A 23,414-nucleotide genomic window follows, 5' to 3' on the forward strand; every position below is an offset into this window, starting at 1 on the left:
CTATACACTGCACACAAGACTAAAACCGTCTGACCATCCCCCGAACCCTCCCTCTCTCCTCAACACTCAACCGATCAACAACATCCCCCGTTTCCCCGCCCCGAACCACATCCTCCCATTCCTCCTCATCCATCCCCATCACAAGCACCATCTGCAGACATCTCCCAAACGCCTCCCGGTGCTTATACCGTCCTCCGCCAATACTACTACCAGCAACATCAACGGCTGCATTGACAATCCCAGAGACGTCGCGTTCGAGTCTTGTCGCGCCGAGCGCGTTGACACGGCCGTGGTACGACCATAATCTCTTCTCGAGCAGTCGCGAGAGATACGTCGTTGTCACGGAAAGTAACTTGTCGAAAGACGGCGGTGTTAGGATCCTAGACAAGGGTGTGAGGAGGGCCGTCCAGGACGTAGTGAAGCGGGTTGTTGGGCGTTCTGCGCCTGGGTTTGGTCCCGTGTGCATGTCGTCGTCTTCGACGTCGTCGGTAGGGATAGGGTTGGTGGTGGAGGGGTCATCGGGGGAAGGCTGGTATTCGATGTCGCGGAATGCGTCTGCGAGAATTGGGCGTAGACGCGGCTTGATTACGTTGTTGAAGATGACTTGGATGCCGTCGCTTAGGAGGTCGGAGACTTTTGATTCAAAAGACGAAGATAGGGAATGGAGGGCTTGGGATGCTTGTTTTGCTTCACTGGGGACAGGGAAGAGAGAGTCTAGTTGGCTGATTGTTTCTTCTGGTTGGGTTGGGTTTGGGTGGGTTGATGGGAGGGGTGTTCGTGCTTCGGTGTTGTTGGACACGATGCGATGGATGTAGTCGACTGCGATGTCGAGGTTGTTGATTAGCACAAGGAAGGCGATTACTGTTTGTTCTGGAGGTAGGGCGCCCTGGACGACGGGGCGGGGGTAGCATTCATCGCGCATTTTGCGCTGTGTCATGCCGATAAAGTCAGAGCCGAGGACGCGGGCGAGGGTTGGGATGACGTTGGTGACGACGGTGATTTGCGAGGTTGCTAGGGTTTGTTGGATGACTTTGTTGACGATGTACATGATGTCGTCCACGGCGGAGGTGATGTGGGGAGGGTCGGATTTGAGGGGTTTGTGCAAGTTGAGGGTGAGGCCTGTTGGGGACTCGTCGAGCTGGAAGGCTTTTTCGACGGAGCGGCGGACGAAAAAGGTTGTCATTGTGTTAAAGGGGGTTGCGAGACGGGTGGTGATTTTCTTGGTGAGGGGGGAATCGGCGAGGAATTGAGGGAGGGTGTGCTTTTCGTTCTCGGGGTTGCATGCGTCTGCTAGGAAGCGGCAGTAGAGTGACCAGCGTCCTAACATGATTCCAATCTCGCTCAAGAGGCCGTCGATTTCCTTCATGTCCACGCCTTCATCTTCACCCCCTGTAGCCGCGCGCGCTGGCGAATGGGATCGTGGTGCACCCGGCCGTTGAGTAGGCAGGAAGCTTTGCACCAAGAAGGTAAATGCATAGGATTTGATATCCGTCAACTTACGATCCACATGTCGTTCATCGCCCCAGGTATCAAGAACAATTCCTCCCTGGACATCCGCCTCGAGCTGCAGCCGCTCAATAACGCGGTTCATCTTCCTAGGTCCGTAGTGTCGTTCCACCAATCCACCATGGCCATCGACAATCTGCGCAATATGCTCGAACAACTTGGTCAACGCATTCGCGTAGAAGAAACCCTCTCTACCCCCGGTGCCAGCATTCAAATTTGCGCGAGCTCGCGCAGCCACACCCTGACACACATACCGCCCATAAACATCCAGCCCAACCTCGGATCTCCCAATAAGCGGGAACAGCTTAAAGAACCTCGTAATCTTCGCTCCATTCCCCTCCTTAACTGCCTTGTCGAACTCCCTCAAAAACAATCCGCACAGCGACTCTGCGGCTGTATCCAACGTAACATTTGGCGGATCCGGCACTTCAGAAGTCGGCACCATCTCTCCTGCAAACGCGCCTTTCACCACCTCATCGGGAATTTGCGCCGCCCGATGCAAGTAACTAGCAGCAGTCTCCCAATCCTGCGGCGCACCCATTGACCCAGAGACACCAAGCACACAAGCCTTCAGTTCAGCGACTTGCTCGACAACCTCCAAGGTTGCCTTCACACGAGCTTGTTCCAAATCCAGTCTCCGAACGGCACTCGAAATCCGGTCCGCCGTGACGGCCGCGGGGGAGAGCATGCCATGGCGGATGGAGCGGGTAGTTGTTGTTTGGGAGCCGAGATTGGCGCGGAGCAGGTCCAGACGGGAGAGTTCGCGGGAGAAGTCTTTCTGAGATGCGACGAGGGCATCCAGACGAGCTGTCACGCTGACTTCTTGGTTGTGTAGGTGGGATAGAGTGGCTTTGATTTCGGCGACAGAGCTGGCGTTGAAGATATCTGGGTCGGTGGACGGGGAATTGGGTTGTGGTTTCGGTTGCGAAGATTTCTCTGAGTTTTGAGGGGAGGATGATGGTGAATCCGCGTGTCCATTGACAGCGCTAGCCGGTGGGATGGCCATTCTGGTGATTGGAGAAGACAACGGATTGTTGGAGATGTCAGATTAGGAGATGTTCATGCGAGGTGGTCTTCCGCGGGGTGAAGGCGGTGAGTGGCTTTGGCAGAGTCCACGATACCATGAGCATTGAATTGAAGAGAGGTAGGGTATATTAATAATATTTTTGTAGAAATAAAAGAGAATAATCAATGCGACGTGAATGCCCAATATGAATGCGACGATGCAACCTAGTATACACCTCAGGCATAAATTACCCGATCGGGCACATCTCAGCTCGACGTCATGACGAGATTTCCTCTCCCGCATCTTCTCAGATCCCATATTAGTCCGTATTAGTTAGAAAAGATCTATCATATTATATACATCTTAAATACCGCCACCATCGGCCGCCGTCGCAGACCCCGACACCAACACAAGCCCAAATCCGGCCGGCGAGGCATCATGGGCAACGAACCTTCCACTTTGGTGGACGAAAAAACGCCTCCATCCGTATTGGAGAAGCGCACTGTGGACGCCCTGGCCCAGTATGTCCACGAGAAGCGCGTGCGAAAGATTGTGGTTATGGTATGATATGGCCTACCCCTCGAAGAAGTAGAATATATAGCTAAATACAAACAGGTTGGGGCAGGAATCAGTACATCAGCTGGGATCCCCGACTTTCGCTCCCCGGATACTGGCATCTACGCAAATCTTGCGTTCTTAGATCTACCCGACCCCGAGGCTGTCTTTGATATCAGTTTCTTTCGAAAAAACCCCAAGCCTTTCTATGCTTTGGCGCGCGAGTTGGCACCGGGTCGGTATCGGCCTACGATCGCGCATTCATTTATCAAATTGCTCTACAACAAAGGCTTGCTGCTGAAACACTTTACGCAAAACATTGATTGTCTCGAGCGGCAGGCGGGAGTGCCGGGCGAGATGCTAGTCGAAGCGCATGGGAGTTTTGCGAACCAGCATTGCATTGAGTGCAAGGCAGCATATCCCGAACAGGAAATGAAAGAGCATGTGGAAAAGGGTGAGGTGCCGACGTGCAAGGAATGCAAGGGCCTGGTGAAGCCGGATATTGTGTTTTTCGGGGAAGCTCTCCCGGAAGATTTCTTTTTAAACCATGAGCTTCCTGGCGAGGCGGATTTGTGCATTGTCATGGGGACTAGTCTCCAGGTGCAGCCATTTGCTAGTTTACCGGGGTTTGTCTCGGACGGTGTTCCCCGTGTGTTGATTAACCTGGAGCGCGTAGGCGGGATGGGTTCTCGTCCGGACGATGTACTAATTCTTGGGGATTGTGATGCCGGAGTGCGGAAATTGGCCGCTGCACTTGGATGGTTGGAAGACCTTGAAGCGTTGTGGGAGGAGACGAATCCGGATAAGGATGCTCGGGATGCCGAGATGGCGCCGTTGCAGACCAAGGACGAGCGACTTCACGACGAAGTCGAGCGGTTGACCAGTGAAGTGGACCGGACACTGGGGCTATCGGGTGCCTACGAACAGAAAGTGCGAGGGCATTTGGACGGTCAGCGGGCAAAAGAGGAGGCTAAGCAGGCATCCGGGGCACAATCGGCCGATGAGGGAGAGGCCGAGGGGTCGGGATTGGGACATGTATTTCCGCATTTGGCGAAGAAGAAGCCATCACTGTGAGCATTTTGTTATTTTTACATATAGTAGTACTGCATTTACTAGCACAGAGAGTATGGTTGTACTCCGTAAGTACTCCGGAATATGTTGAATGTTATGCATGCATATGTAACCCAAAGCATAAACCGGTGAAATCGGTTGGAATGACTTCATGTCCGTTGCGGGGCCTCACTTTTGCCCCACGATACTGTCAGTTTCTTCTCTGCACTCCGGTTTTCTCTTCTCTTCATTTACACTTCTCCTTCTCTGCGTTCAGTCTTTATATCTTTACTTATTACAGCTGCCAAAATGGTCGGACTTGGTCCCAAGACGCCTCAAACCCGCAAGGGTATGTGAGATCTCCCTCCTGCGGCAATGCGACAGCCGTTGCGCCTGCCACCAGCGATGGCACAACACAATGGGAACAGTGCATTGAGGTAGATGCTGATGATTACAGGATCCTCCATTGTGGAATTGCCTCAGAACCTCCAGCACCAGATCCAGGAGTATGAGGAGACCTTTACCGTCGGCACCGAGACCTTGAAGAAGGTGGTCGACCACTTCGAAAAGGAGCTCGAGAAAGGTGAGTTAGCTTACACTAGACCTCTAACATGTCTTCCATTATACTGATAATGTGCAGGTCTCAGCGTTGAGGGCGGTAACATTGTAAGCTGCCTCCCCCATAACCTCTGATAAAGAATGCGACACTGACAAGTCAGCCCATGAACGTCACCTGGGTCATGGGCTTCCCCAACGGTCACGAACAGGGAACCTTCCTTGCCCTCGACATGGGTGGTACCAACCTTCGTGTCTGTGAAATCACCTTGACCGCGGAACAGGGTGCCTTCGACATCACCCAGTCCAAGTATCGCATGCCCGACGAGCTCCGCACGGGCACTTCGGAGGAACTCTTTGAGTACATTGCCGACTGTCTGCAGCAGTTCCTTGAATCCCACCACGAGGGCGAGAACCTGTCCAAGCTGCCCTTGGGTTTCACCTTCTCCTACCCTGCTACCCAGGACTACGTCGACCACGGTGTTTTGCAGCGCTGGACCAAGGGTTTCGACATTGATGGTGTTGAGGGTCAGGACGTTGTTCCCATGCTGGAGAATGCCTTGAAGAAGAGGGTGCGCTTCCTATAATCTCCATGAAAGAGAATACATTTGCTAATACAATGCAGGGCCTCCCCATCAAGGTCGCCGCGTTGATCAACGACACCACCGGAACCCTCATCGCCTCCGCATACACCGATACCGACATGCGCATTGGCTGCATTTTCGGCACCGGCGTCAACGCTGCCTACATGGACAACGTCGGTTCCATCCCCAAGATCGCCCACCTCAATCTCCCTCCCGAGATGCCCGTCGCCATCAACTGCGAATACGGCGCTTTCGACAATGAACACATTGTCCTCCCCCTCTCCAAATACGATCACATCATCGACCGCGAGTCTCCCCGTCCCGGCCAACAAGCCTTCGAAAAGATGACCGCTGGTTTGTACCTCGGTGAAATCTTCCGCCTTGCCCTCCTTGACGTCGTCGACAACAAGCCTGGCCTCATCTTCCGCGACCAGGACGTCTCCGCCCTGCGCAAGCCCTACCTGCTCGACTCCTCCTTCCCCGCTGCCATCGAAGAAGACCCCTACGAGAACCTTGAGGAGACCGAGGAACTCGTCGAGCGCAAGCTCGGCATCAAGGCTACCATGGCTGAGCTCGAGATGATCCGCCGTCTGGCGGAGCTCATCGGAACCCGTGCCGCCCGCTTGTCTTCATGTGGTGTCGCTGCCATCTGCAAGAAGAAAAACATCGACTCTTGCCACGTCGGTGCTGATGGGTCCGTTTTCACCAAGTACCCCCACTTCAAGGCCCGGGGTGCCCAGGCTCTGCGCGAGATTCTCGACTGGCCTGCCGAATCCAAGGACAAGGTTTCCATCCAGGCTGCTGAGGATGGATCCGGTGTTGGTGCGGCGCTCATTGCTGCGCTGACGCTTAAGCGGGTCAAGGAGGGTAACTTGGCTGGTATTCGGGACATGGAGGATATGAAGCAGCTTATTTCGTGATTTCTTTCTACTAGTTTCCCTTGTATTCTGGCTTGCGTTTTGTCACTGTTTTGTTATTATTTAGGTTATTGGTGTTCTGTTGGCATGGAAAAAAATGTCTGATTAGATGATAGAAAAGCGCATCACATTACAACATGTATGTGCTGTCAGACTTGGTATATACTGAAATATATGCATCTGTCTCATGGTCCATAACCACCCACACATTTAGAGTATGGCCAAGCCATGAAATAACCTATGGAAAAAAAAGAAGATAAAGGAGGGGTGTACGAAAGATCGATGCCGAAGGCTAAACGATGGATGTACGGTAGAAAGAAAAGACGATAGATTGATGTAGAGAACTAGAGTACAGGAGGGCACATGGCCATATAAATATCCGCATGAGGGAAGCATATATCGAGTAAGTCCCGTATAGCCGCAGGAAGAACAGGCATTTTGTCCGAGTACAGTTGGAAGTTGCATGACCCTAGCTGACCCCAATTCCCAAAAGTATGGACTTGCCTCCCACCAGACCTCCAGCACTACAGTGTGATCCAGCCAGACACGGCTGTGACTAAAGCTTACCCAGTGGCACTGACTGACCATCTATTAGACTCCTGTGTGGTGCATGTGGAGGGCTTTCCTTTCACACAGCCATGGCATACTAAACCATCTCTGGTACCCGGAGGCTGCAGTGCACCTGTTTCGACAGACTCTTCAGAGAAAAGTCATGTCAGAAAGGGTGCTGGGCTTATCATATAGGTATCAAATGTGGAATTTAATAGGACAGCTTTTATTATATGAACATGGGTCCAGGACCTGTCTTCCTTCTGCAAAAGGAAACGCCAGTAGATGCCGGGGACTTAGCTACATCTGGAACTATTCACAGAGAAGAGGATGACCCTGAGTCAGACTCCCAGAGGAGCCCAGTGTCAGACACCTCTAGTAATGAGGATTGGTGATTGTATTTCAGCTGCATGAGTGTGATCGATTGGCCTCCTCCCTTGCAATACCTTTTCCCAGGTCCCAAGCAGGGACAATTGTGCTAGCCCAAGAACTACTTTGGGAGCAAGTCCCGGTGCCGGTCCCTTTGGCGACACATTCTTGAACGATGTGAATGTTTCCTATTAGACTGGTAGTCCCTTGCACCATAGTAACACACCAAACGCTACCTGGGACAGGGCAAAGGGTTGTCCCGATACGCCGGCGGCAACACTCCCTCCAGTGCCGCCTTGATCTGAAGCGCTAACGTCCGCGAATGCCATCGGTGCTGCTGCGTATAACCACCCATGATCCAGAAATTGTCATCATGAAGGTGTAAATGGCGCTTCCACATGCTGTGGATCTCGCCCTCGGCATCAAGTCCCCATGTTGCGTCCAGATGTGCAGCAATGCCACCAAGGCCAATGAGCCGGCCTTTCGCTTCATTCACGTTCTCATCTGGATTACTGCCTCCTAGGATCTGTGCAGCACTATCACAAGCATTCTTGTCAGAGAATCCGGTACACCAGACGATAGCATCTGCATCGGCGCAGCTACCGTCAGAGAATTGTAACCCCTTCGTTGTGTACGCAACAGGCTCGACTCCAGCTTTGATACTGACATTGCCCTCCACCAGCAACTTGGTGCTACCTACATCCACATAATGACCTCCCCCCTGCTCCAGCAGATTGTGCATCAGGGCAGATTCTGGGTGGCGACTGTCAATAACTGGGAAGCCGGCTGCTGCAAGAGAAGTATAGCGATCTGGTTCCCGCTCAGCAAACATTGCCATCAGACAGCGGGCAAGCTGGCCATCTACATTTGATGGCAACAAGAGAAAACGCTTATCAGCGACTGCGACACCTGTGTCATAGGCACCGAGACTTGCTTTATGACAGACGTATTCCTCTGGGATAATGTATGTTGGCGATCGGACAACCATTGTGGTCTGGAGTCCTGCTGCATGACAATCCTCCATCACATCAAAAGCAGTATTAGCAGAGCCGATAATGAGGACAGACTAGAATATTATATTAGTGGTTTGTCCCTTCGTGCGTATCTGTACGATATATATAGACCACCAAAGCCCTAGGCGTTTAGCATAAATGGCGCGATGCTTAATTTCTCGGAATGGGCCTAGCCTTTCTCTCCTGGTAACGCTAGTACAGTGTAGATCGGACTGCAGCAAGCGGACTGGCATCCACAGCCGTTTTTATGTGGGTCAGATTGGCCAAAAAAGTGATAATAAGATTGAAGCGTATCCTACTCTGTTATTCCGGAGAAAGTTGTAGAGCTATCACTTTGTAGGATGATAATCTCTGTTGATAATTCACATAGCTTATAGTGATGAGAATTGGGATATTAAATAACAGCGGTATAGCCAGCAAGTTTGCAATCCCAATGTGTCGGCCATTACCATTGTCAACATTGACATGTCGCCGGAAGAGCTGGATGCTCTGCTCAATGCGCCGGCTTTGGAACCACCTCCAGATGTCACGCCAATGTTCGACAGCCCTACAAACCGGAATGATCATGCCTGGGGTATAACCACAGTCTGCATGCTCGTTGCAACGCTTTGCCTCTGCCTGCGGTGGTACGTTCGGATATGGTTGGATAGGAAAGTTCGGGTCGAAGATGGTAAGGGCCAATAATTAAATGCCTTTTTGATCCACTATATATGGGCTCGAGCAACTGACAACCACGATTCTCGCCCTTGGAAGTTATGGCGATCTGTGCCTATGTATTGTTACCCATCTCTCTCCTCTGTCCTCATTGTGTTTCAGAAGCGTTGACGACAATATTCAGGGTGCTCACTGTGGAACCGCATATGCCGCTTATGCGTTGATTGACGTGCCAGGCTACTATGTCCATACATGGAATCTCCGTAACAAAGAGATGGTTCGACCCCTATATGTACGTTGCTTCTCGTGTCGGTTCTCCAAAAGGTGGCAGCTAATAAAATCCATGTCAGTTGATTCTCATCTATGGATGTTGTTACTCCGTAGTCCTCCCCCTGATCAAGAAATCCATTCTGTTGGACTGGTGTAGAGTGTTTGTTCCCATTGACAGGGTCAAGAGCCCTTTTTGGTGGGGCTGCATCGCTATGGCCTGTTTTCAGTGTCTCTGGGGAGTCTTGTGCATTATCCTTTTGAATACTCAGTGTCTCCCACACCGAGCCATTTGGGAATTTTATCTTCAAAGCAAATGTTACTCTCTTCCAAACGTGATGCTCTGCTCAGCCAGCGTACAGGTTATTTCTGACGTTACCATGATCTTGTTACCGCAGAGGATTATCTGGATCCTGCAAACGAGCCGGAAGAAACGGCTTGGGATTTCGGTCATCTTTGGAGCCGGTATTTTGTGAGTTCGCCCTCCACTTTTTTTTTTTTTTTTTTTTTTTTTTTTTTTTTTTTTTTTTTTTTTTTCCCTTATCATAAAATGACTGATCGTATCCAGAGCCTCAATTGCGGCGTGTATTCGTCTAGCCCATACAGTCGCATTTGCCAGCCAGCCCGACAGTATCTACTTGATCGGGCCTCTTCTGTTCTGGGCTGATGCCGAGATGACTTGCGGCTTCTTCATTTTCAGCGTTCCCTGTCTTTCGAAGCTCATCATGGAATCCGGTATTTGGCAAAGGGTTTTGAGTGCGCTTGGTTTCAGCAACACGTTCAGTAGTCGCTCCAACCAAAGTTCAGACTGTACACCCCGTGCGCGAAGCTTACGCCACATTCCCAAGGATTGGATGCCGACAATTGACTCTACCTGGTCGAGGATTGACGAAGAACATATAGGCTTGCACAATAGGTCAGGATCACGGACGAATCTGTACGGAATCTCTGAGTCGCATGCCGGAAAAGACGAGGTACGCGTGCAGCGTGCACTAGATGTCACTGTCTCGAGCGATGGACATCCTAAAAACCGAAATTGAGACAAAAATGCCCCATGAAAGTAGTATCGTTAACTTGTTAGTTTCAATATACGAAGAAATAGGGTGACTATTTTGTGGTCTTGTAGGAATTTATCTTGATACTGCAACTGCCTTTGACCAAGTTCCAAGTCCGATATATTACATGCACTATAGATGAATCACTATGTATGGCAATACATGTATTAGCGTCAGTTGTGTCAATGTGCGAGGAAGGTGTTCTTCTCACGTATAAGCTACATTGGTTGTTTATATCTAGATCCATAGGTGGCCTACGCCGGCACAGGCTGAACCATTGTATTGGAGCGGATATTCAGTGCATCAGGTGTAGTAATTTTTTCCGGATATATAGAAATCTTGACTACAGGACGGGATATTAGTCCACCACATACGCTACTACTATGCTAAGACGGTGGCCCAGCAATAAGTGGACCGCCCTAAGCGTATGCCTAATCACCGTGCGCGACTCACTGTTTTGAAGGATTGCAGATGGTCTGAAGGAATTAGCGGGAAACTTTTGATACTTATCCAGTCAGCTGCAGGCCTCCCGGTGTGGTTTCAGGGGCTACATCAATAAGGAAGAAGCGAGAACATGGTGAGGAGAAATATAGGAGTATACAAGATTGGCTGTTATGCATCTGGTCACAGAAGTAAATTAATTCATTTCTTATTCTTCGAGCCCAGAAAATTCCGATAAACCATTCATCTCGTCATTTCCTCCCTGCTTCGCTGCCCACGAGATGGATCACCCCTTTTATCCTTGAACCAGATTTTAGCACCCTTGTCTAGTAAATATGTGACTGGCTCTTTCCGGGCATATTCTCGCGAGGTTAACACACAACAACAGTCACTGGACTGCCCACTTTCTCCTGAAGGAAAAGGAGATATCCAGGTGGCCGGTCGATAATCTGTTCTAGTTTTTGGCGGCAAGATTGACTGCTTCATTGCCAACGTGTGATTTTGAATCACCAGACCCGTTCTATTCGCTGAATGTGCTCCGACCATGGCGGTCCTATTTCCGTGATTAGGGTCAGTAAATCCCCGGACGGCACTATATTCCAGCTACGTGGTGGCAGATGAGGACCCCTCAATCCAGGCGTTGATGACCCAGAAATGATTACGATTTGACATCAGATTCATGCCGACAAGTGCTAGAGATATACCTTCCGTCGAATTTTAGGGACGGTATAGTTCGCAATAGTGTTCTTTGTATTTGCAGTATTTGTCGCTGTTGGATCTTCGTAGCTGGCTGCGCATCCTATCAATGCACCTTGGTATCTGCTGTGGATCACGTCGACCCGATCAACTGAAATGTTGGCTATATTACGTGAATACCAACCCAGCTGGATAATCGGGGCGTTGTTCATTTCCCACACCACGACTAACTCGGCGCGGACATTCGAATAGTAGAACTTGATGGTGTCATCCCCAGTGGTAGAACACGTCGCGGACGTGGCTGTTGGATATATCTGCAAACCATCTGTCTGCGTGTAGGAGGCACCCACCTACTTTTAATCGGCCACATCTACGGTGAAGTTTTCAAGATCACCGTAGAACTCCATGACATTGAACGGTTGCGCGTTGGTGGTGACACCATGGATGGTCCAGGATTGTCCCGCCGTGATGCCCTCTCCACAACTTAAGGGACGTTGGCCTGGTAAAAGAATTGTTCGCCAGATAGAACACCAAACCCGCCTGCCTTTAAAGGTGAGTCGCTGTTCATATATTGTACAGCTCCCTTGACGTACGCTCCGAGAGCCAGGTACACCCATTTTACGGAAGGGCTCAAAATGGCGTGTACATTGCCGGTAAAGTAATAGACCCCAGCATTAAAAGCAATCGCGGACTTATTAATTGCGTTCAGGCCACTGACATAGCCCGGTGAAACTTCATATAGATCGTCGTGCTTAGATGGAACCATATCCCATGGCGGGAAGAGACTGGCAAATATCAAAAGCGCGCTCGGCGGCTCTCGTCCGACCGTCGGCATCAACACATTGTAGCTGGGAACATAGTAGTCGCCGTATGGATTCACGTTCTGCACGTAGTGGGAATTGACTCCTGGGCCGGCATTCCGATATTCCCAGATATCATCCGCAAATTCGACTGAAAACCGCACTCCGTGAGTATCAAGAGAATATGGCACCGATATAAAATCCGAGCTTCCTTGCACGGTGACTTCTATTTGCAAGTTGGGTGGTCGGATGGCAACATCTTTGGCAGAGACGTTCTTGTCATCCAACCGGGTCACATTCACCACCACATCACGACTGCACAAGAACTGCAACCAGGCCATCATCGCTCCAATGCTATCTTCAATGATGATCCTTTCTGCTTCTGGACAAATGGTGTCATGGCCGCCTGGGGATGATTGTGTCCAGGACAGTGGCCTTTGATAAAATCCAGCTGCACTAATATTACATCATTACTGAGAGTACAACGTCAATCAGCGCTGCTATCCTCGCGGAGCAATTCGCTGCAACACAAACCGCCGCAGTCCCAGACCCGGTGATTCTTCTCATCTCCGGAAAACTCACCCAGACAGGCGAAAGGGCTATTTTCGAATATCATCTTACATGGTTTAATCCCGGTGACCCGGATCCTTGCCTCCTACATCAGCTCAGCCGCGTCCCTGGCGTCTTCAGGGGAGATAATGCTGGTCGACCAGGATGGAAATTTGACAGCGATGGGAATCTTATCTCTGGGGAGAGGAGTAACGGAGTGGCGTTCATGTTGAGGAAGGAGTGTAAACGGGCGACGGTATCTCACCATATTTCTGGGAAAGGTATGTACAATGCCACTGCTTGGAGGGGAGACTGGCAGGCGGATATGCAGATTGAGGAGATTGAGATGTGGGTTGAGCTGTGAAAGGGAAGCTTAAAGTTCAGATTTGATGGGATCTCAAGATAACAAACCGTGCGATCAGTAATCAACGACCAATTGGCCTTAATAGTAATTTAGCGCTAAAAGACAAAATATAAACCAAAGGAAAAAGCAAGGAGGAAAATAGCAAATGAATAGAAGGAAAGGGCTTTGCAGAGCTGACTTACACTCCTGAAGCATCTACTTATGCGAATTATTTAAACGGACAGGATAATATTACTATAGCCTATCTTACGTACATTCGCATGACTGCTTAACTACCGGTTACAAAATGAGGACTAACAGCAATCGGGCTCTCAACAACATATAGCCAGTTTCAGTGGGATGTCTGATGGAATAATTTCGAAGTATATACAGGCTCCCTTCTGCCCTCCAAGCGATCCCATGCAGTAGCAGCGGCAAATTTGTCTTTCTCCCCTTATGCTTTAGGAAGTGATTGCTCTCTGAACAAGTGCTTGTAAAGCTGAGGGATTGGCCCCAGTAAGGCCATCAATTTTATTGCCGTCTTTAAACAGCATAAAGGTTGGCATTGCACGTATACCAACCTCCTCAGCAATTTGCTCTTGTGCATCGGTATCGACTTTATAGAATTTGACATGACTGAAATCCGGAAGGTCCGATAGTTTCTCGAAAATAGGCGATATCATTCGGCAAGGTCCACACCAAGTCGCCCAGAAGTCAATGATAACAAAGTCACCACTGTTCACGATCTTCGTGAATTCATCGTGCCTACCGCATTGCAGACATTAGCACTGAGCAATGCAGTCGCAGAGAATGTTTTTGACGGCACTTACGAGTTGATCGCTGTAACAGGCATTTTGGACAAGAGGTTTTCTTCAGAAATCACAAATAGGTTGATTTGTATAAGTTGAAACACAAGGGGACAGCAAGATGAGGGCTTAAGACACGACAAGAGAATAATCTGAGCCGACTGCGTATTCATATACTTATATGGTTTTGTCCAGCCAGTCACGTCATCCTCTCCATTTCAGCTGCGCTGCGTTCGGGAATTACCCCACAGGGCCACGCTTCAGCTGCACAGCCATCTCAGCTGAAAGCGGTCAGATTCTAATAGACAGTACCAAAGCAAAAATTGCCGCATAGTAAATTACCTGACAAGTACTACTGTAAAACCTCGTTATAACGAGCCCCGCTATAACGAGGCGACCACGTTGCCTGAATTAATTTCTCCATATGGATAACGAGAAACCCCGCTACTACGAGTCTCGTTAGCTTCCTCCAGTTCTCCCATGCAAATCTCGTTAACTAGTTAACTATAATGAGGTGATTAGCTAACATGCCGCCATGAAAATCCATTCCTGCCTCCGAAAAAGCCTCTCTCCGAGCCCGAAAGCGCCTCTATCCAAATGCAAGTCAAAAAGACCTCCGCGAATGGTTTGAATCTGAATATAACCATACCCTCTCATCCGGTCTCATCTCCGATATCCTATCCAGCAAATATAGTCATCTTGATAATGACAAACCACCCCGAGATTTAAAGCGCCAACGCCGCGAGAATTGGCCGGAGCTGGAGAATGCCTTATATGATTGGACAACACGTGTTGAAGGACAGATATCTGTATCTGCAGAGATCATACGGCATAAAGCAGAGATCTTTTGGGATTCCATTTATCCTGGAATGGAGAAGCCTACATTCAGCAATGGCTGGCTCCATCGGTTCCAAGCCCGGAGAACTATCAAATGGCGTGAGCAGCATGGAGAAGCTGGTGGTGTCCCAGAGCAGGCAGAGCAAGAAATGGTGATGATTCGGCAGGCTCTGGGTGCTTATAGCCTCAAGGATCAGTTTAATTGTGATGAAACAGCACTTCTTTGGAAGCAAACTCCAGCCCGAAGCCTCTCAACACGGCAGCTTCCTGGTCGGAAAAGGAGAAAGCAAGGATCTCTGCTCTATTCTGCTGCAATGCAGATGTCACTGAGAAACTGGAACCATGGTTTATTGGAACTGCTCGGAATCCACATGCTTTTAGAGCTGCAGGCATAAATATTCGGGATTTCAATTTAATCTGGCGGAGTAATCAAAAGGCCTGGATGACTACCCAAATATTCATTGAGTTTCTTCGCTGGTTTGATGTGAAAATGAATGGACGAAAAGTTGCTCTTATGAATAACTAACTTCTCTGCTCATCAGGCAGCAGCAGCAGATATACTAGCAAGTCAACAACCGCTTCAAAATACACTTATTATATGGCTTCCTGCAAACCCAACAAGCCGATATCAGCCACTTGATCAAGGGATCATTCACTGTTGGAAAGCATACTGGAAGCGGTACTGGGTCAAATACATCCTGTGTGAATTTGAAGCCAATCGGAACCCTATTCTTACAATGAATGTTCTAAAAGCCATCCGGTGGGGCTTGCAAGGCTGGGAGTATGGGGTTTCTGGGCGAGCTATTCAAAACTGCTTTCAAAAAGCTCCTGACTCTCAAATACAGTATCAAGAACCTGTGGATACTGCAGTAATGGACGACATCCAGGCTTCCTTCTCTCAGCTTCAGCTATCTACGCCAATTCAAGATCTAATGGATATAAAAGCTTTCCTAAATCCCAGAGGAGGCCGTCCAGGACTCTCCTGATGATATTGAAAGCCAGGTTCTGGCTCAATATATGCCGGAGATTGAGGAAGATCCTGAAGAAGAGCTAGAAATTTTACCAAAGGTGTCTGCGGAGGAAGCAATTGCAGCCATTCAAAGACTCCGTTTGTATGAAGAGCAGCAAGTGGAAGGAAGTCCTGCCTTTATACGTGAGGTGGAGAGGCATGAGCGTATTATATGGCGTCGGAAGTTGGATTTGCAAAGTCAGCGTGATATTGGAAGCTATTTTTCATATTAGTAGGCATTTTTGGGCTCTGAATATATAGATTGCTATCAGAGGCTGTTTTTCGGCTTGAGTATCTATTACCTCGCTATAGCGAGAATCCCGTTTTAACGAGATAATTAAGCTTCCTCCTTTATCTCCTTATAGCGAGGTTTTACAGTATAAGCTGACGGGGAAGGATCTACTATGAGTTGTTATTATGCCCATGCATGTACGACGAATGGCGATAGGATCGGGGGACTACAGCTATGCAGCCAGTATTCTTTTACCATAACCAGCCATACATGTATTATACATTCGCATTTGATCTGTCTCTTTGATATTCTAGCAATGGTTTCCTTTATTAATTAATTGATGGCCGCCAGATTGTATAAATGAACCCTTTTGATAGTTCTTCCCCACCATCATAATTAACAGGAGTACGGTTTTGCCATGGCCAGCTCAGAATGAACCTGGTATGACAGCAGATGCGACTTCTCTGTAATGACTCTCGGAAGATTAGGAAAGCCAAAAGCAGCGACGACTGAGCATTAAGGCGAAAAGGGCAAAGCGTCGAGAAAATCAAGTTCGCATGCATTTTTACATAAATAATTCTATACTCATCAAAAACCAAGTCAAAGGAATTAACCCCGGATCTCCCATAACCGAATCCGCCCCTGCTCATTCGCAACAGCCAACAACTCCGAGTTGGGCGAGACAGCCACCGACGAAATCCGGCCCATGGGCGTATTCGATGTAGGCCAGTTACGGTAGACGGTGCAGGTGGGGAGGTGAACTAGACATATCAGTTAGGATCGAAATTGGAGTAATGTAAAGGGAAAGGGGAAGCATACCCAATCTCAACGCATCTCTCTTCCACCGAGAAGCCATAACCAAGAACTGACCATCTGGCGCAAACACCAGATGGCTGATAGGCGTGGTGAGCTGGTCCAGCGCACGCACGGGGGTCGGGTTGCGCGGGATTCCAGCATTTTCAGCCTTCTTGTTCATCCACTCCCGTCGGTCATACACGTTAACAACACCACTCGAACTTCCCACAGCAATCCATCTATCACCACCAAGCTGCGCAGGCCCATTCTTTCCACCGAGTTTCAGCACCGTGGTACCCACGGCACCGGCGTCGACCCAGCGCGCGACGATACGGTTCGATCTCGCGGCCCATTCGGAGACTTCACCGTTCTTGCTGACAACCGTCATACCCTCGCCGTCGCTCCACCATTCGAAATCAGCGACACCTCCGCGGCCGTCAATGCGCACCTGCGCAACCCACTGCGCGGTTCCCGAGTCGAGCACGTTGATGAGACCACCGCCCTTCCGCGAAGATCCAACGAGTCCGATATACCGTCCGCAGGGCGAGAGCTTGAACCGTTCCATGGTCTTTTGCTCCTCCTTGCGGTCTGCGGTGCCGTTGACTTTGTCCACTTTGCCCGTGTCCAAATCCCAGATGTGGAAGTAGCGGCGGCGGCCGGAGGCGAAGACTTTGGTGCCGGTTGGGTGGGAGAAGGCGGAGGTGTGGATGGGCGTGCGGCGGATATGAAGGGACGTGAGGAGGGGGTTGGGGGTGGGTGCTGAGGGCGAGATGTGGTGAAGGAAGAGGGTTGATGCTGGGCCGGAGGAGAGGAGGACGGGGTAGTGCGGGTGGAAGGTGAGGGAGTCGATAGAAGACTGATCTCATTAGCAATATACTTAGATGAGTAGGGAAAAAAGGACGTACCGGCTGATCCTTTCCGATATCCTTCAACCTCTGAATATCCACAACCTCCTGACGCAACTTTCTCTTCCCGCCTGGGCCAGTATTCTCCACGCCGCGAGTAAGATCCGTTGCATTCTGGAGCAACTTGGCCAGCGGCTGCGTAGAAACCTGCTCCTCCTCATCATCTGTATCCATCTCATTATCCGAATCATCACTGTCCTTGTCCTTCTTCTGGTTCACCTCCGGGTTCGCCCAGTCCGGCACGGGGTTCAATTGCTGGAAGTGTCTGCGCAAACGACGAACATATTCCTTGCCGCTTACTATATCATCGGCTTCGGTGTTGCGCAGCTTGCGCAATCGTTGGTGGCTCGCCAGAGAGACAGAAAGGTTCTCATCGTCGCTGTCGTGCCACGCCGCAGGCGCACTTTCGTCTTCGCTTTCTTCGGAGGAGGAGTCAGGATCGGCGAGATCAGTAGATACAGGACCCGCTCCGGAGTCAAGAAAGAAGAGCTACCATCCAACATTAGCCATACATCATAGGAAACGAAAAACGGCGAGGGCAACAAACATCAGAATCATCAACATCCCCCAGCTCCTTCTCCTCCCCATCACTTCCCTCCCCCTCTTCACCTTCACCAACACTTTCATCATCACTCATCGTCCCCCAAGCCATCAGCCCCCGATCCTGCTGGCTCTTCAAAGCACCCTGAAACCCCTCATCGTCTCCGAAAAGCATGCGCTCGAGTTTCTTCTCCGTTTCGTCCTTTTCGCGAACGACCTCCTCGTCCGCATTCTCCTCTGCACCGTTATCCATTTCGACGTCACTGTGGTCTTGTGTCATGACATTGGCGCTTTCAAAGGGAGACCGCGAGCTGGTCTTGACCTTTTTCTGTTTTTGCGCGACGGCGGTCTTGGGCATCTTGTTCAATTGACGGTGTAATTTAAACACCAAGATAAGTCAATTGTAAGAATCGCGAAATATGAGAAGAGTTGTAAGGGATATATTGCAGGTGCAAATGTCCTGCGCAAAAATTGTCGACAAAACCAGAGACTTTTCTGTTCTGCGAATATTTTTCTTCAGCGGCGGCAAAATCGGGCGGCAAGTAGAGCGGTGAGACATGCATTAGGGCATACCACAGGTCTACGTTTTAAGAGAGGTAAGATTCAGATAATGCAGTATATTCAGATAAAAACATGGTATTTTTGTTCCAAACTCCTGTATATGGTGATGGTGGTAAAGGAATGAACAAAAAGCGTAAAACTAATCCTATACGCCCAACCTATCAATCAACGCCATAGATATAAAACTGGTCATCATAAACATTCGTAAAACAATAGCTTTTTATCAAGTCAAAAGCTGCTGGATCCTCAACTATGGCCACTGCTGCTCGATCCGGACGATGATGAAGAACTATGCATCCTGCCGACCGTGTGATCATACATAGCGCGGATAGAACTGAAGCCATGCAGAGCTTCCTTAGCATGCGAGTCCAGTGGTTTCCCATTCTTTGCATGGCCTTCTTCCACATCCAGAAGTCCGTCATCCTCCAGACCTGCCAGCAAGGCATTGCGCTGGTCGTTCTCGTCATTGACCAATGTACCCTCGCGGTCGTCATCCTCGGCAAGCATTTCGTCGACTGGTGTCATAGGTTTCTTGATAAAGGTGTCGATAATGTAGTACTGGATCGCGTTCATGATCAAAGGGAACAACAGCATGACAAAGATAACCTGAGCAGCCGTGTTCCCTTCTGTCCATCGAAGCGCCCAGTCACCCACTTTGACGATAAACGGTATGAAGTGGATGAGGAAGAAGACGCATATCTTCATGCCCAGCAAGCCTATGAAGTAGATTATGGACTGCTTGAACCACCATGTCGCACGCGGTGGGTGCCCATAATTTCCAGATTCGATGGACTCGGGAGGGTTTGCAAGGGGAGTATATGACGCTAAAGCATTCAGAATTCGAAGAATGAAGATGAGTATAGGGATTCCAAGGGTAGTCTAACAAAATAGGAGCGATTAGTCATTATTCGGATATCAAATAAGAGAGCTGAACTTACATCAATTCCGATATTCAATAGATAGAACGAACACGGATTCGGTTTATATGTGCTCGTGATGTCAAACTGACCCGCAGAAAACATAGACATCAAGAGATTCGCAAGATGTAGCATCGCAGATCCAAAGACCTGCTTAGAAACGTCGAATGCCCACACCTTGACCGGTCGTTGCGGCCGTTCCCTCCATCGCTTGTATACCAGAGATAGTAATGCTAGCGCTCCGAGCGCGGCTTGTACGATGAGTGAAAATGATCCAAGCAGTCTGCATTCTCCATTGCCGCCATCCTGGGGATCAACCTCCATATAAGACGCAGTTTGGGTTACAGACGATGTAGGATTCGAAAAGACGCTGGTGGTGGTTGCTGCAAAGACGGATGTGGTGGTCGCTGCAGTCAACGAAGCGAGGGTCGAATCCATAGCCGATTCGATTCGCGGTTTCTTGAACAAAGAGTGGGGTTGTGAGGAAAGTCGGAACGAGGGACGAGGGAAGACGACAATATGTTTGTTTGTTGGCCGCTATACACGGCAGACAGACATGGACGGTGGGCGGCTGGCGAGGTTGACGATCAAATGGCGTTGAGGGGCGATTAGCGATTGACAAGTGAGACAAGGCATACAGCACAGCAGATCAACGCCTCACTACAAGTATTCATGGACTGTTCCCTGTGATAGTTGGAGATTGCCAGACGCTGTACAGAGTACTCCCTGCATAATAGAAAAATCGAAAGGAGAAAAAAAAAAGGCACAGATCTTTTACCAGCAAAAGCACTGTTTATTGGTAAGAGAAAATGACTCTTACCATCATAATTGACCCTATTAACACTGCCCCATCCCGCAGGCGGTGAGTGGCGCAGCTGGATGTTTCAGGGCATACGACCGTTCTTTACGGTCGGGTATTAAAAGCAAGCGGGGAAGGGTCTCGAGGCTATGTCACAATTTAATGGAGACTATTAAATCGTGAGTGTCGAGAGAAATTAAAAATAAATATTTCATTTTCATTATGAATGAAAAAATAATTGCCCCCAACCAGGATCGAACTGGTGACCTCGGGATTTCAACCCTGTTACCAGGGATGTCACAAGACTATGAGACCCACGTCATGACCAACTAGACCATGGAGGCAACTCTTGCTTGATTTGGCCAATCTTAGCTTGAGACCTATTTTTTGTAGGTCACCCCGCTATAATAGCTGCAACTGCCATTCATACTGTTGTCAGTAATTTCCAACACTGTGATTCTTTTCTGATATGTCAATTGACTCTTTCTAGTTCAATAATATGCAGTCTTTCGAAGGTAGCTTCGACAACGCCCCTCCTTTCGGAACATTTTACGGACTTCAAATTGAATGTATACTCTTCAAGAAATCGTCTAGAATGGAGCATCTCATGTCTCAACTAATTCATCAAGACCCAAAGAAAGAGTGTTGATTACCAAACTCCGATTCATTCAACCAACCAAGGTCAAACAAGTCTCGAAGAACCCCGAGTTCGTCAGTCAAGACGGCCCTTCCATCCAGAGCGGGTATATCCGGGTTATCTGAGCCTGAACCCGACTGCTGCAATGGCACTATATTACCGCTATCTTCATACCTTTGACGATCAACAAGACCACTACACAAAGTGGTAGTTGCACTATAAACCTCCCTCGTAGCCGCGATCAACCTGCCCAGCTTCAACCCTGCCTCATCCGCAACAGACCATAACCGTCCCAGGAAAATTAGCAGCTCGTGGGCTAGCTCCACCCTTTTCAAGCAGATTTCGATGGGTGTTACTCCTCGCACGGCTGGGTGCGAGCATAAGCAATAGAGGACCGTAATGGCAGCTACCAGAATTGAATGCGCCGAGAGCCATGAGCATTCCATGTTTAGGAACTTGTGGAGGTCGGCGTAAATGGATATAATGTCCATAGCGCTGCTGAAGCATGCCTGAATAGCTTCTGTGCTCGGCTGAGGAATTTGCGGGCTTGGACGATAGAGGAGCATAATGCAATGGTGATACTTGAGCTCCAGTTTTTGGAGGCTAACTCCTGGCAGTGTCCCGAGATTATTCAACAAAGGGCCCTGTTGCTGGTTTTGGGCATCCTGCAGCAGCGAGATGCAAGCACTTTGGGCTTCATGTTGCCAAGCAGTTACATTAGTCGGCCATGGAAAACGGCTCGGTGATCGCGACACACGGTAAAGCATCAGCTTGATTTCTGCGACAATCCGGTCGAAGCGGAGAGAGTAAACGCATGCTGTGTAAGGGGTTGGTGCCAGCCATGGCGGTTGTTCGGGGACCGCTTGGTCTTGCGAGTTAGTCTGATCCCAGTGGGTTGCTGCTGATTCGACCTCGTGATTATTGTCTAGCCCCGGAAATTCCCGGTCGATGGCTTCGTCTCTCAGCGTCAGAGGACGTCCCAAGATGGTGGTGAGGGTGCGATCCATGGAATATGCTGACCAGAAGATGGCGCTTCGCAAGTGTCTTGTTTTGCGATGGTATGAGGTTTCGGTCTCTTTTTTGCCTTCACAAAGTCAGTCCATTTTCTAGAGCACTTAACCGTCTGGTTTCGGGAAATGACACTAACAATTATCACGCCGCTGCAACCCAAGATCCAAGCAGCTGGCAATAATGGTATGCAACAGATACCACGCATTTAACCCCTCCGGACTATAATAGCTGTGCTGCGCAAATAGCAGAAGAACCTGTACGCCTTCGATGCTATCATGGAGCTTGACCTGTGTCGCGTATCCCATACCGTTGGCGAATAAGTCATGTGAGGGAAATTTCCTGTTCAGCTTAATTTCTAAAAATCGTGCACCCAGAGAAAGCACCAAATAAATCTGTGCAAGGGCCAGCTTTACCGGGATATTGCTGCCCCAAGTTGACGTAGTACTGAGATGCGTCACTCGCCTGAGAAGGGCATGAAAATCATCCTGCGAGATGAAGGGGTACAATGTTGAGACGCCGAAGTATATTTCTGCATACTGCTGGCAGTCGGTCATTGAAGGAAAGTCAAGCTGCTGGATATCATATGCACCAAGACCCTGTGTCGAGTCACGTTGTTCTTGGTCTTGCTCATTCTCTCGCAGGTATGACAATGGCAATCCTTGTGACTGGGGCACTGATTCGTATATTAATCGTGCAAATGGGACTCCTGATGATGGGCCCAGATACTTGGGATCACTCGCATTCGACAGGGAAAGTAAACCCACTTCGTGAGCGAGTGGTTGATCCCGTGTAATCCGACTGGAAGTTGAAATGGCCGGAGAAGCGCCATCATTAATATAATTGTTTTCTGCTCTTTGGATTTGCCCCGAGCTGAGGGTTCGAACTGTACTTCTAGGTCGAGGGATTTCCTCACGCGATGAGCGAGACGTTTGCTGACAAGGACCCGGCTCCGGTTCATTTGCTAGATACCCGAGCTGGCTGCTCTGGTTATACTGATGCTGATCATGAGATGAGGAATCAAATCGTGGAAGCTCCACCAGCCCTGAGAGCCTCGGGTCAATGTTGCTAGTATCTCCATTGTCAGACACACTCGGGCGGGTGGTTGACAGCGCAATGACTCTATTGGCAGCTTCTAATTCCCTCACACGATTCTCTAGATAAAAAAGGCGACTATCAAGCCATAATGGACAGCATATCAGTACTATCCGAATTAAAACGTTCCCCAATTATGCAGAAATAGTACGGAGTACGGAGTGCACATACCTCCGGGATACCGCCGGACCCGAAACCCCCTCAAAACATTCCACCCCAGCTCTAGCACAATTAGAACAAGCAGGCGAAGCCCCGTCGCAGCGGACTTTACGCCGACGGCATCTGGAACAAGCGAGCGGACGGCGCCGAGCCGGCGGACTTGTCGCAGCGGGAATGGGAGGAGGACCTGCCATCTCAAGACCAA

At 49.5% G+C, this 23,414-nt stretch overlaps 12 protein-coding genes and 1 non-coding gene across 13 annotated transcripts; 5 read left to right on the forward strand and 8 right to left on the reverse strand.

Annotated features, from left to right (window-relative positions):
- Window positions 1-19: 19 nt before the first annotated feature.
- EURHEDRAFT_403934 (Golgi transport complex subunit COG4) lies at window positions 20-2,512 on the reverse strand (the record flags this gene model as incomplete). Its single annotated transcript, XM_040780267.1, has 1 exon — window positions 20-2,512. The coding sequence occupies one exon, from the start codon at window positions 2,510-2,512 to the stop codon at window positions 20-22; it is 2,493 nt and encodes an 830-aa protein (XP_040637563.1).
- Window positions 2,513-2,950: 438 nt separating this feature from the next.
- Window positions 2,951-4,141, forward strand: EURHEDRAFT_459323 (SIR2 family NAD-dependent protein deacylase; the record flags this gene model as incomplete). The annotated part of the gene is made up of 2 exons (XM_040784570.1): window positions 2,951-3,073; window positions 3,128-4,141. The coding sequence occupies 2 exons, from the start codon at window positions 2,951-2,953 to the stop codon at window positions 4,139-4,141; spliced, it is 1,137 nt and encodes a 378-aa protein (XP_040637564.1).
- Window positions 4,142-4,239: 98 nt separating this feature from the next.
- On the forward strand, window positions 4,240-6,357 carry EURHEDRAFT_413878 (putative hexokinase Kxk). The gene is made up of 5 exons (XM_040782275.1): window positions 4,240-4,466; window positions 4,575-4,700; window positions 4,758-4,783; window positions 4,837-5,244; window positions 5,298-6,357. The coding sequence occupies exons 1-5, from the start codon at window positions 4,427-4,429 to the stop codon at window positions 6,174-6,176; spliced, it is 1,479 nt and encodes a 492-aa protein (XP_040637565.1). The 5' UTR covers window positions 4,240-4,426; the 3' UTR covers window positions 6,177-6,357.
- A 966-nt stretch (window positions 6,358-7,323) lies between these two features.
- Window positions 7,324-8,079, reverse strand: EURHEDRAFT_524380 (uncharacterized protein; the record flags this gene model as incomplete). Its single annotated transcript, XM_040786925.1, has 1 exon — window positions 7,324-8,079. The coding sequence occupies one exon, from the start codon at window positions 8,077-8,079 to the stop codon at window positions 7,324-7,326; it is 756 nt and encodes a 251-aa protein (XP_040637566.1).
- A 490-nt stretch (window positions 8,080-8,569) lies between these two features.
- On the forward strand, window positions 8,570-10,065 carry EURHEDRAFT_459029 (uncharacterized protein; the record flags this gene model as incomplete). The annotated part of the gene is made up of 5 exons (XM_040784547.1): window positions 8,570-8,774; window positions 8,858-8,877; window positions 8,943-9,050; window positions 9,109-9,497; window positions 9,594-10,065. The coding sequence occupies 5 exons, from the start codon at window positions 8,570-8,572 to the stop codon at window positions 10,063-10,065; spliced, it is 1,194 nt and encodes a 397-aa protein (XP_040637567.1).
- A 1,319-nt stretch (window positions 10,066-11,384) lies between these two features.
- EURHEDRAFT_112976 (uncharacterized protein) lies at window positions 11,385-12,486 on the reverse strand. The gene has a single exon (XM_040777695.1). It carries the CDS (start codon window positions 12,359-12,361, stop codon window positions 11,702-11,704), a length of 660 nt encoding a protein of 219 aa, XP_040637568.1. The 5' UTR covers window positions 12,362-12,486; the 3' UTR covers window positions 11,385-11,701.
- Window positions 12,487-13,253: 767 nt separating this feature from the next.
- Window positions 13,254-13,820, reverse strand: EURHEDRAFT_413883 (thioredoxin family protein). Its single transcript, XM_040782276.1, has one exon. The coding sequence runs from the start codon at window positions 13,590-13,592 to the stop codon at window positions 13,371-13,373; it is 222 nt and encodes a 73-aa protein (XP_040637569.1). The 5' UTR covers window positions 13,593-13,820; the 3' UTR covers window positions 13,254-13,370.
- A 576-nt stretch (window positions 13,821-14,396) lies between these two features.
- Window positions 14,397-15,149, forward strand: EURHEDRAFT_113016 (uncharacterized protein). Its single transcript, XM_040777696.1, has 2 exons — window positions 14,397-15,036; window positions 15,099-15,149. Exon 1 carries the CDS (start codon window positions 14,585-14,587, stop codon window positions 14,945-14,947), a length of 363 nt encoding a protein of 120 aa, XP_040637570.1. The 5' UTR covers window positions 14,397-14,584; the 3' UTR covers window positions 14,948-15,036; window positions 15,099-15,149.
- A 68-nt stretch (window positions 15,150-15,217) lies between these two features.
- On the forward strand, window positions 15,218-15,801 carry EURHEDRAFT_413885 (uncharacterized protein). Its single transcript, XM_040782277.1, has 2 exons — window positions 15,218-15,521; window positions 15,598-15,801. Exons 1-2 carry the CDS (start codon window positions 15,290-15,292, stop codon window positions 15,792-15,794), a joined length of 429 nt encoding a protein of 142 aa, XP_040637571.1. The 5' UTR covers window positions 15,218-15,289; the 3' UTR covers window positions 15,795-15,801.
- Window positions 15,802-16,086: 285 nt separating this feature from the next.
- Window positions 16,087-18,504, reverse strand: EURHEDRAFT_503416 (WD40 repeat domain-containing protein). Its single transcript, XM_040785793.1, has 4 exons — window positions 18,041-18,504; window positions 17,494-17,982; window positions 16,613-17,444; window positions 16,087-16,554 (listed from the first exon to the last, which is right to left on the reverse strand). Exons 1-4 carry the CDS (start codon window positions 18,389-18,391, stop codon window positions 16,403-16,405), a joined length of 1,824 nt encoding a protein of 607 aa, XP_040637572.1. The 5' UTR covers window positions 18,392-18,504; the 3' UTR covers window positions 16,087-16,402.
- A 336-nt stretch (window positions 18,505-18,840) lies between these two features.
- Window positions 18,841-19,835, reverse strand: EURHEDRAFT_459125 (STIMATE family protein; the record flags this gene model as incomplete). Its single annotated transcript, XM_040784552.1, has 2 exons — window positions 18,841-19,473; window positions 19,533-19,835. 2 exons carry the CDS (start codon window positions 19,833-19,835, stop codon window positions 18,841-18,843), a joined length of 936 nt encoding a protein of 311 aa, XP_040637573.1.
- Window positions 19,836-20,549: 714 nt separating this feature from the next.
- EURHEDRAFT_t99 lies at window positions 20,550-20,654 on the reverse strand. Its single transcript has one exon. It is a non-coding gene; the product is annotated as a tRNA-Met (tRNA).
- A 280-nt stretch (window positions 20,655-20,934) lies between these two features.
- On the reverse strand, window positions 20,935-23,403 carry EURHEDRAFT_459142 (uncharacterized protein; the record flags this gene model as incomplete). Its single annotated transcript, XM_040784553.1, has 4 exons — window positions 20,935-22,031; window positions 22,095-22,941; window positions 23,077-23,128; window positions 23,222-23,403. 4 exons carry the CDS (start codon window positions 23,401-23,403, stop codon window positions 20,935-20,937), a joined length of 2,178 nt encoding a protein of 725 aa, XP_040637574.1.
- Window positions 23,404-23,414: the final 11 nt, after the last annotated feature.

The sequence above is a fragment of the Aspergillus ruber genome (assembly GCF_000600275.1).
Source record: "Aspergillus ruber CBS 135680 unplaced genomic scaffold scaffold00019, whole genome shotgun sequence".
Lineage (NCBI taxonomy): Eukaryota > Fungi > Ascomycota > Eurotiomycetes > Eurotiales > Aspergillaceae > Aspergillus > Aspergillus ruber.